The sequence below is a fragment of the Hemiscyllium ocellatum genome, chromosome 14 (genome assembly GCF_020745735.1).
Source record: "Hemiscyllium ocellatum isolate sHemOce1 chromosome 14, sHemOce1.pat.X.cur, whole genome shotgun sequence".
NCBI classification, from domain to species: Eukaryota; Metazoa; Chordata; class Chondrichthyes; order Orectolobiformes; family Hemiscylliidae; genus Hemiscyllium; species Hemiscyllium ocellatum.
The window spans coordinates 34,498,050-34,510,261 of NC_083414.1; the positions used below are offsets into that span (position 1 = coordinate 34,498,050).

Below are 12,212 nucleotides of genomic sequence, written 5' to 3' on the forward strand. Positions count from 1 at the left end.
AGTGCCACAGAACAAAGAATACTCTCAACATGAAGACAGGATGCTGTCTCCAATAGGTCTGTGTGGTGGTCACTCTTACCAATATTTTCATTGGTCACTTATGCATCTGTGGCAGACAGAACAACGAGGATGGAGTCAAGTATTTTTTCCCCACTTGAATGATTCTCTCACTACTTACTGCAGAACAAGTCTAGCAGGTATGATCTTGAGGAACTGACCAGCTCGATTTGTTGCATTGCTTCCAAGTCACTATTGGTTTCATTCCCTGCTTCCTTTCAGCTGATACACCTGAATGGAATTTCTGGCCATTTCAGAGGGCAATTGGAAGTCAACCACCTTGTTATGGGTGAGGAGTCAAGCCAGATAAGGTTAAATTTTTAAGATTAGATTCCTTACAGTGTGGAAACAGGCCCTTCGGCCCAACCAGTCCACACCGACCCTCCAAAGAGTAACCCATTCAGAACCATTTTCCTCCTAACACTAACACTAGTGGGCAATTTAGCATGGCTAATTCACCTGACCTGCACCCAGAGGAAACCCACGCAGACACAGGGAGAATGTGCAAACTCCACACAGACAGTCACCCGAGGCTGGAATTGAACCTGGGTCCCTGGTGCTGTGAAGCAGCAGTGCAACACTGAGCCACTGTGCTGCCCTTAAGGACAGTATTTCCTAAAGGACATTACTCATCCATGAGTTTTTACAACAATCGACAATGGTCATCTTTAGACATATGTTTCTAGATCTTAAAAAAAAACTGAATTTAAATTCCACCATCTACATGGTAGGATTCAATCCTGGTCCGCAAAATATTATCTAGGTTTCTGGATTACTAGACCAGTGACAATATCACAAAGCCATCAGCTCCCCAAAAAGCAAAAGCAAGTTAAGCTTAACCTTCATAAACTAGTGTGACCTCAACGAGAGTGATGTAGTCCCACCTAGGCACACTTTAGGAAAGGTGTCAAGGCATTGGAAAGGATGAACAGATTTGCTCGGATGGTACAGGGGATGAGGTACTGCTGGTAATTAATGACATTGGAAAAGTGGTTTTGTTCTCCTTTGAATAGTAAATTTAATAGGGGTGTTCAAAAACATTAACTGCTCTGATAAGAATAATGATAAATGAAAACAAACTGCTTCCAGTGGCAAAAAAATTATAACCATAGGCCTCACTCCTAGTGACTGCCACAGAAGTCAAGGTAACATGAGGAAATATTTTCTTTTTAAAGTTTGTTACTACAATCCGGAATGCATTGCTTGAACAAGTACTGGAACAAGATCAATTGTTAATCTTCAGAAGAACACACACTGGTCAGTGCTGCATCAATCTGTGACTTATTGCAGAAGTAAGCATTGTTTAGCAGTTACTATTTCTTTGGTTAACCATTTGGGCAACTGCAGTTCAATCATGGTATGCTTCGTATTGAAGTATTTAGGGTTTTTCCTCAGTAAATTTTCCCGTCTTTGTACACCTACACAACACAATAGCAGTTTTAAAAATATTTTGAACAAAAACTGCCTTAACAATTTAATAATCTATTTTGAACAGACTTGGTAAGTTGTCATTTAACTATAAATGATTTCTCGCCATAATTACGAAGTGCACACTATAGGCTATCTTCAAAACACTATTCTAACTTTTTGACAGACATTAAACTTAATATTCCTTCAAAAAATATGACATTTCACAGCTATACTTATACCAAAATCCTACTCAGAACTAGAATATTAGCAAATTCTTCACCCATTACAGGATATTTCCATGTCATTGCATTGCAATTTCTTTTTTTAGAATAAGAGTTTACTATCATGTGTATTCAAGTATAGGAATACAGTGAAAAGTGTACAAAGTTGACATTCACTGGCACTGTCTTGGTTAGAATTTTCCAAACATTAAAGGTAGAGTAGGAATACCATATGGTCACTCCCAGTTAATTCTTCAATTTTATTTGCACAATGGAGAAATTTAAGTGAGTAAAACAATACTACTTACAGTTTGAATGGCAGAAACGGTTGAGTAGCTGATCGTAAAAAGCCAAAGCATATAAATCTCCCCTTGTTCATGAGTTGTCCTTTCCAGATGGTGTAAGACTTTCCTAAACAGGCAGAACTCAGTTTTTTTGACTGACCTTTGAAAATTAAGTTAAACTAACATATGGTGAGCAGATAGCTATTGTTAACTAAGGAGTAAAAGTAATTTTCAGAAAATGTTGAGATATAAAACTGAGAGATGAAAAGGAGTCTAAAAAAGATCAAGGCACAAAAGCCAAGGATTGTGCGTGAAATGAACCACTATAATCTGTCAAGAAAATGCTCAAAAAAAATCAAAAGGATGAACATAAATTTCAGAAAGCTCAGTCTTCACCACAGGATGCAAATAACAGTTCAGAAATATATATCAAATCAGGAATTGAAAGGGGAAGGGAGGAATTCACAAAAACTGCAAATTATGGGAAACTGTAGGTCAACAATTCCCCAAGTCCTGATGGCGTCCATCCTATAAAAGTCTTATAAAAGTTGCTAATAAGAAAGTTGACACACTGCTTTTATTTTTTTAAAAATCTTTAGATTTGAGGAATGTTCCATTAGATTGGAATGTAGCTGATATAACTACTTTCTTCAAAAAAGGAGAAAGAAAGCAGGAAACTATAGGATGTTAGTTTTAACATCTGTCTTGGGGAAAAAATGTTTGCAGCTATTAAAGATACAACATTTGAAGGCACTTAGTTGAGTTCAAAGTAATTAGGCAGCTACCACAATTTTGTGACAGGAAAAATCATGTTCAAGCACTTTATTGAAGTCTCTGAAGGACTAACATGTATGGTGGATAAAGGGGAACCAGCAGATGCTCTGTACTTAGATTTCTTAAGACATTTGATAAGCTTCCAAACAGAAGCCTACTGCAGAAAATGAAACCTCATGGTGTAGGGGACAACATATGTTGACATGCAATGCAGGAAACAGTATACATATAATGGGTTTAGTTGGTAAAGAGATCAGCGCTAAAGCATGAACTCTCCAAATTACACAGAAGATGTGGATGAAAGAAAAATATAGCTGCTAAATTTGCTGATGACAAAGAGAAGTAAGAAAGCAAGTTGAAGAGATCACAAGGAAGCTACAAAAATATACAGATAGGTTAAGTGACTGGGCAAAGATGTGGCAAATGGAGCGTAATATTGGAAAATTGTTTAAATTGTCCATTTGGCAGGGTCAGTCAAAAAAGAAGTTGAGAGATGGAAGAGCTCTGAGACACAGAAGGATCTGGGTGTCCAAGATCATGAATCACAAAAGTTAATAGAATGTTATCATTCATTACAAGGGGAATATGAAAGTCGGGAGGTTATACTTCAGTTGCAAAAAATATTGATAAGACTAAATTGGAGTACCGTATATTGCTTTCCTATTTTAGGAAAGATAAAAATGCATTGGAGGCAGTTCAGAGAATGTTTACCTGGAATGGATGGACTGCTTTATGGGGAAAATCTGATCAGACTAGACTTATATTTACTGGAGTTTAAAAGTACTGAGGCGACTTGACTGAAACATAGAAAATCCTGAAGAGACTTGACAAGGTGAATGTAGAAAAGATGTTTTTGCTGGTGGAAGAATCTAGAATTAGGGGTCACTGTTTAAAAATAAGGGCCTGTAATTTAAGACAAACAAGGAGAAATGTTTTCTCTTGGAGAATGGTGAATGTCTGCAACATTCCTCAAAAAGCAGTGCAGGTAAAATCCTTGAATATTCCAAGGCAAGAGACAGACAGATTTTTGATAAGCAATGGGGTGAAAGACTACTGGAGGTTTGCAGGAATGAGTTTAAAATCAGATGAGATATCTTTTTGAACGGTGGAGCTGACTCAAAAGGGGCAAGTGGCGTACTCCTAATTCATCAACTTGCATGTAGGTGAGGGACGACCACAGAGAAACACATTCTCCATAAATGTAGGAGATTTAAAATATTTTAAAATGCACACTTGTTAACAGACTGTTTAAAAATGAACTACAGTTAACATACTTTTCACTGAACCTAGCCCCAGTGCATGTAAAGAATTCAAAGCAGCCCAGCTGGAAAGGTTAGACAAGTAACACTAAGCTTGATCACTGGGTTGGTTACTTTTAAGCGTAGATCTAGAATAGAATAATTGGTATATACTTGCCACCAATGTGCATGTAATTTTCAAATGGTAATGAAATTCAAACCATTCTGCAGTAGCACTGATATGTACTTGTTGCCAGCAGATCAACACAACACAACTCAGTCAGTAGCCACAAATATACAAGATTTAAGGTTGGTACAATCTGTTTGGAAAATCAGTAGAACTGGTCATGTCCTTACACTATTACTATTAGCGATTAAGACTCTGATGTCAAGACTGGTGGGACTGGCATACCATTAAATGCAACAACAATAAAACTCTTTCTGGATGCCCAGTTTCTACTGAACAATGACAGCTCTTGGAGTATTCGCATTCCTTGTCCTCATCACTGCTCCCGCCTCAGAAGACAGAATTCCACCTTGGTTATAGCCAAATCAGGGCAAAGGTACACAGTGCTCTATGATATCTACCAATTCAAACATTCAAATGAGAATGAACATACCTGACTGGATGCCATCTATGCTGCAAGAACAAAAAGTAAAAGTGTATTACTATACATAAGCAATTCTGTCCCACAAATGACATCTTTAATAGAGCCTGTCTGGTGAACTTTGCAAATCAAAATATATTTAAAGAAACTCAACATGGTTGTGACTTGGTTCATACAATACTAATTATTTTCTGTCATTGCTCTTCCATGAAATATGAAAATTTCTGCCTACCTAGTCAAGAATTTCCTCTCATGCTTTTCAAAGGCACAGATTCCCTAGCGTACAAGATCTTGGGTTCCCAAATCCCCTTCCTTTACCTCACCCAAGTGGCCATGACTTCTAACAAGCATGTCAGACCATTCCATTCCTGAGAAATGGAAGAGACATTATAGTTTAGTCTCATCTTCCCCCAACAGCAAATATTGTAGGACTTAAACAGCTAACTGGGGAGGTGATGGCTTAGTGGTATTATCGCTATACTGTTAATCCAGAGTCCTAGATAACATTCTGGGGACTGGAGTTTGAAACCCAATACTGCAGATGTTGAAATTTGAATTCGAAGCAAAACTCGAATTAAGAGTCTAGTGATAACCACGAATTCATTGCGATTGTCAGAAAAACCTACCTGGTTCACTGATGTCCTTGAGGGAAGGAAACTGACAAACCTACCTTGTCTGGCCTACATGTGACACCAAACCCACAGCAATGTGGTTGAATATTCACTGCAATCTGGGCAAATTAGGGATTGGTAAGACATGCTGGTCAGGCCAATAATGCCCTCATCCCGTGGATGAATACATTTTTTAAAATCTTAAGTTACTCCTCTCTGATGCAGAACTGAAGAGGCCAAAAGCAGCATTCTGTTGCCACCTAGAGCGGACCAAATCTTAGAAGCACCAAAACTGAATTTTTCCAAGCCTGTAATCATTACTATAGACAGAAACCAGGATAAACATATAGACAATCACAAAGACAATCATTTCAGAGAGAATAGCCTTCAAGCAGCCTGAAAAAAAATGCCACATTCCATTAAAGACCACCAATCACAAAATTTTCCAAATACAACTGCAGGTATCTTAATTTGGCACCATAAAATTTGGCACTAAGGAAACAAATAAAACAATCATTCCAGTTATATTCAATCAAGTTTCTTCTTGGCAAGCAGCCATCTCAGTGGTCCAAAATTAGGAAGGGCTAAAAACCTAAATATCTAAAGGAGGAGTGCCTCATCACAGCTCTGTTATCTTTTTTCCACCTGGAAGAATGCTACAGATTGATGAGTTTTAAAAATCTGTTCATAGAATGTAGGATCACAGGTTAGGCCAGCATTCACTGCCCATCCCTAGTTGCCAAGAGGGCAGTTAAGTGGCAAACACATTGTAAGCCAGACCAGATAATGATGCCAGTTTCCTTCCCACAAGGACATTAGTGAACCACATGGGACTTTCCTGACAATCAATACCAGTTTTATGGTCATCATTAGACTCTTAATTCCAGATTTATTTAAAAAAAAACAAATCCAAATTCCACCATTTTCCATGGTAGGATTCAAACCTGGGTCTCTAGAACAACAGGATTATTAGTATAGCAATAATACCACTGGGCCAATGTCTCCCCATAATGGAATGGCTGATCTGTCTAGAAGGGAAGGCCATGTTCAGAATATTTAGAAAGCTTCAAGCTGACTGACAAAAACAGAGGTATGTAAACCTTCATTATGGAATTAATCCAAGATAGAATCACAGGTTTTAAAAAAGATATATACATTTGCTAAAAACCTTTTTATTTGCTGACCTAAAATTATGCACAAAGTGAATACTTTCATTTAAATATCAATTTTATACTGTATAATTAATCATTGTTTTCTTTACAAAGTCATTGCTTGTTTCTTAAATATCTTTAAGGAAGGAAAGGTCCAATAGTATAAGATATGAAAAACAAAAAAGGTATCACTCTCAATAAAAAGGGCAGATGAACATTTTGTATCTCTAAAGTCATTTAACAGAAATAACATTACATATTTGCACAAATGCTTGGGTACGAAATACAACTCCATGTTGACAATTATTGTGTGGGGTGTGGTCTATAGGCCACCAACTGGTGGAAAGGTACAGAGCAATAAATTTGCAAGAAATTTAGAGTAGTGCAGGAAATATTGTGCAGTTATAATGGAGAACTTCCATTATCCAAATACAGGCTAGCATAGCAGTAGTGTGAAGAAATGAGCTGAGAAATTTTTTTCAGCATTATTCTTCCAGTCCACTAAGAAATGCAGCACGAGTGGTCAAAGTTCCAATGAGACATTTAGGGCAAGTGGCACTATTGCATCATAATGTTTCGACTGCATCAGGAAAAGGATAAGAACAATCCACAGCAGGAGTAGTCCACTGGAGGAAAACCAACTTCAAACGCACCACTTTAGAATTTTTTATTCATTCACTGGATGTGGGCATCACTGTCTGCAAGCTTTTATTACCTTTCATTGTTGCAAATAGATCCACAATGCCGTTAAGGAGTGAGCTTCAGGATTTTGACCCAGTGACACCGAAAGAATAGCCATATTTTCAAGTCAGAATGGTGTACAGCTTAGTTGGGAAATTAAAGCTGGTAGTGTTCAAAAGTATCTGCTGATCTTGTCCTTCTAGATGGAAGTGGTCCTGAGTTTGGAAGGTGCTTTCTAAGAGGTTTTGGAGAATTTCTGCAATGCATCCTGTAGACGGTACACACTGCTGCTACTGAGGGCTGGTGGATGTGGTGCTAATCAAATGAGCTGCTTTGTCCTGGATGGTGTCAAGGTTCTTAAGTGATGCTGGAGTTGCACTCCTCAAGACAAGCAGGAAATATTCTATCATACTCTTGACCTGTGCCTTGTGGATGATGGACAGACTTTAAGGACTCAATCACTGCAAGATTCTTAGTCTCTGACCTGCTCACATAGCCAAAGTATTTATATGGCTAATCTAGTTTAGTTTCTGGTCAAGAGTAATGCTCATGAGACTGAATGCCAAAAGGCAATGGCTAGATTTCATTTTGTCAGAGATGGTCATTACAGTACACTTATGATCTCATTTGCACATGGATTGTTCAGTACCTGGGAATTCAGGAATGGTAGTGGACAGCGTACATTTCTGAACTCATGATGGAGGAATTATCATTGACAAAACAACTGAGGATAATGCCCTTGTCCCAGTCATCTTAAGGAACCCCTGCAGACATGTTCTGGAACTTAGCCGATTGACCTTCAATAACCAGAACCAGATTTCCTTGTGCCAGGTCTGAATCTAGCAGAACTTTCCCCAAGATTCCCATTCATTTTACTTTTGCTTGGAGTCTTTGATAGCAGACTCATTCAAACGCAGCCTTGATATCAAGGGCAGTCACTCACACTTCCCCTCTATACAGCTCTTTGGTCAATGTTTGTGCAAGGCTGGCATGAGATCAAGTGCTAAATGGAACAAAAACTGAGCATACACGAGTAGGCTAAGTGTTATTTGACACCACTGTTGATCTCGCCTTCCATCACTTTACTAATGATCAAGAGTAGAGTGACTAAACGGAAATTGGCTGACCTCCTGTGCTTTCCCAGCACCACACACTTGACTCTGATTTCCAGCATCTGCAGTCCTCACTTAGTTGATTTCCACCCTATTGTGAAGCCTTCTTTCCAGGATGTCTACCTTGAAGAAGTTCTCCTCTTTTCTCTGTAAGGATCTCAGTAAATCGCTCTCTCACTGCACTCCCCAGTTCATCCAATCTACCCTGAAGCTCTTTAGCCATGTCTCGCTACCACAGCCATATATGCTTCCTCAGTACCTGCCTACAGAACCAACTGATCCCACATGGACTCCGAACTACATAAAGACGAACACAATTTAGACCTGAACAGGACAACCAATATACAATTCCTGATGAAGGGTTTATGCCTGAAACGTTGATTCTCCTGCTCCTCGGATGCTGCCTGATCTGTGTTTTTCCAGCACCATAGTCTCTACTCTGATCTCCAGTCCTCACTTTCTCCTAATTGTTAGGTAGCTGTATTGTATCAGCACTGCAGCTCTCTTGAACAGCTTGAGTAGGGGTGTGGCAAGTCTTGAAGTACAATTCTTTAATACTATTGCCAGAAGAGTAAAAAATGAGGTCTGCAGATGCTGGAGATCACAGCTGCAAATGTGTTGCTGGTCAAAGCACAGCAGGTTAGGCAGCATCTCAGGAATAGAGAATTCGACGTTTCGAGCATAAGCCCTTCATCAGGAATAAGAGAGAGAGAGCCAAGCAGGCTGAGATAAAAGGTAGGGAGGAGGGACTAGGGGGAGGGGCGATGGAGGTGGGATAGGTGGAAGGAGGTCAAGGTGAGGGTGATAGGCCGGAGTGGGGTGGGGGCGGAGAGGTCAGGAAGAGGATTGCAGGTTAGGAGGGCGGTGCTGAGTTGAGGGAACCGACTGAGACAAGGTGGGGGGAGGGGAAATGAGGAAGCTGGAGAAATCTGAATTCATACCTTGTGGTTGGAGGGTTCCCAGGCGGAAGATGAGGCGCTCCTCCTCCAGCCGTCGTGTAGTTGTGTTCTGCCGGTGGAGGAGTCCAAGGACCTGCATGTCCTCGGTGGAGTGGGAGGGGGAGTTAAAGTGTTGAGCCACGGGGTGATTGGGTTGGTTGGTTCGGGCGGCCCAGAGGTGTTCTCTGAAGCGTTCCGCAAGTAAGCGGCCTGTCTCACCAATATAGAGGAGGCCACATCGGGTGCAGCGGATGCAATAGATGATGTGTGTGGAGGTACAGGTGAACTTGTGGCGGATATGGAAGGATCCCTTGGGGCCTTGGAGGGAAGTGAGTGTGGAGGTGTGGGTGCAAGTTTTACATTTCCTGCGGTTGCAGGGGAAGGTGCCGGGGGTGGAGGTTGGGTTGGTGGGGGGTGTGGATCTGACAAGGGAGTCACGAAGGGAGTGGTCCTTGCGGAACGCTGATAGGGGAGGGGAGGGAAATATATCCTTGGTGGTGGGGTCCGTTTGAAGGTGGCGGAAATGGCGGCGGATGATACGTTGTATGTGCAGGTTGGTGGGGTGGTAGGTGAGAACCAGTGGGGTTCTGTCTTGGTGGCGGTTGGAGGAGCGGGGCTCAAGGGCGGAGGAGCGGGAAGTGGAGGAGATGCGGTGGAGGGCATCGTCGATCACGTCTGGGGGGAATCTGCGGTCCTTGAAGAAGGAGGCCATCTGGGCTGTGCGGTGTTGGAATTGGTCCTCCTGGGAGCAGATGCGGCGGAGTCGAAGGAATTGGGAATATGGGATGGCGTTTTTACAGGGGGCAGGGTGGGAGGAGGTGTAGTCCAGGTAGCTGTGGGAGTCAGTCGGTTTATAATAGATGTCTGTGTTGAGTCGGTCGCCCGAGATAGAAATGGAAAGGTCTAGGAAGGGGAGGGAGGAGTCTGAGACAGTCCAGGTGAATTTCAGGTCGGGATGGAAGGTGTTAGTAAAGTTGATGAACTGTTCAACCTCCTCGTGGGAGCACGAGACAGCGCCGATACAGTCATCGATGTAGCGGAGGAAAAGGTGGGGGGTGGTGCCAGTGTAGTTGCGGAAGATGGACTGTTCCACATATCCTACGAAGAGGCAGGCATAGCTGGGGCCCATGCGGGTGCCCATGGCAACTCCTTTAGTTTGGAGGAAGTGGGAGGATTGAAAAGAGAAGTTATTCAGGGTGAGGACCAGTTCAGTCAGTCGAAGGAGGGTGTCAGTGGAAGGGTACTGGTTGGTGCAGCGGGAAAGGAAGAAGCGGAGGGCTTTGAGTCCTTCGTGATGGGGGATGGAGGTGTACAGGGACTGGATGTCCATAGTGAAAATAAGGCGTTGGGGACCGGGGAAGCGAAAATCCTGAAGGAGGTGGAGGGCGTGGGTGGTGTCCCGAACGTAGGTGGGGAGTTCTTGGACTAAAGGGGACAGGACCGTGTCGAGGTATTGGGAGATGAGTTCGGTGGGGCAGGAGCAGGCTGAGACAATGGGTCGGCCGGGGCAGGCAGGTTTGTGGATTTTGGGCAGGAGGTAGAAACGGGCGGTGCGGGGTTGTGGGACTATGAGGTTGGAGGCGGTGGATGGGAGATCCCCTGAGGTGATGAGGTCCTGGATGGTCTGGGAGATGATGGTTTGGTGGTGGGAGGTGGGGTCGTGGTCAAGGGGGCGATAAGAGGAGGCGTCCGCGAGCTGGCGTTTGGCTTCAGCGGTGTACAGGTCAGTGCGCCAAACTACCACCGCGCCTCCCTTGTCTGCGGGTTTGATGGTGAGGTTGGGATTGGAGCGGAGGGAGTGGAGGGCTGCACGTTCTGAGGGTGAGAGGTTGGAGTGGGTGAGAGGGGTGGACAGGTTGAGTACTATTGAGTACTGAGTACAGTATTGAGTACAGTATTGAGTACTATTGCCAGAACGTTGTCAGGGCACATAGACTTCGCAGTACTGGTGCCTCTAATTGTTCATCATTAAACAAATTGCACTGAATCGAATTGGCTGAAGACTGGCATCTGTGAAGTGGAGGACCTCTGGAGGAGGCAAAACAGATCATGTACTCATCACTTCCAGCTGAAGGTTTTTGTGACTACTTCAGCCTCATTTTTTGCACTCATGCTGGGACCCCCTTTATTGAGAATGGGGTCATTGTGAAATCACCTGCTCCAGTGAATTGTTTAATTGCCACCACCATTCATGACTAGATGTGACAGGACTGCTGAGTTTGGATCGAATTGGTTGTAGAATTGCTTTGCTCTGACTTTTTTCTTACTAGCTGCTGTTTAAAATGCAAGTCTTCCTTTGTTTTTGAGTTTCACCAGGTCATAGAGTCACAGAGATGTACAATAGGGAAACAGACCCTTCAGCCTACAGTTCCCTGGCTTGTCCTTACTACCTTTCTTAAACAGTGGCACCACATTAGCCAATCTCCAGTCTTCCGGCACCTCACCAGTGACTATTGATGACACAAATACCTCAGCAAGAGGCCCAGAAATCACTTCTCTAGCTTCCCACAGAGCTCTAGGTTACACCTGATCAGGTCCTGGGGATTTATCCAGCTTTAGGCATTCCAAGACAACCTGCATTTCCTCCTTTGTAAGATGGATATTTTGTAAGGTGTCACCATCTCTTTCACTACCTTCCATATCTTCCATATCCTTTTCCACAGTAAATAATGATGCAAATTACTCATTTAGTATCTCCCCCATTTTTTGCAGCTCCACACAAAGGCCACCTTTGCTGATCTTTGAGGGGCCCTATTCTCTCCCTAGTTATCGTTTTGTCCTTAATGTATTTGTAAAAATCCTTTGGATTCTCCTTACCTCTATTTGCTAAAGTTGCCTATTATACTCTTCTAAGGATTCACTCGGTCTATCCTGTCCATACCTTATATACGTTTCCTTCTCTTTCTTAACCAAAACCTCAATTTCTTTAGTCATCCAGTATTCTCTATACCTACCAGCCTTTCCTTTCAATTTAACAGGAATATACTTTCTCTGGAATCTCGAAATCTCATTTCTGAAGGCTTCCCATTTTCCAGCCATCCCTTTACCTCCATACATCTGCCCCCAGTCAGATTTTGAAAGTTCTTGCCTAATACCATCAAAATTGGTCTTTCGCCATTTTAGAATT

The 12,212-nt window shown here is 42.4% G+C and overlaps 1 protein-coding gene across 5 annotated transcripts in view; it reads right to left on the bottom strand.

Annotated features, from left to right (window-relative positions):
• Window positions 1–12,212, bottom strand: part of tasora (transcription activation suppressor a) — a 57,120-nt gene that overhangs the window by 21,811 nt on the left and 23,097 nt on the right. For all 5 annotated transcript variants that reach the window (XM_060835593.1, XM_060835594.1, XM_060835592.1 and 2 more), the window contains exons 8-9: window positions 4,605–4,624; window positions 1,997–2,099 (exon numbers count right to left, since the gene is read on the bottom strand). In XM_060835593.1, the coding sequence (XP_060691576.1) occupies window positions 1,997–2,099; window positions 4,605–4,624 (123 nt within the window). The remainder of the gene's footprint in view (window positions 1–1,996; window positions 2,100–4,604; window positions 4,625–12,212) is intronic.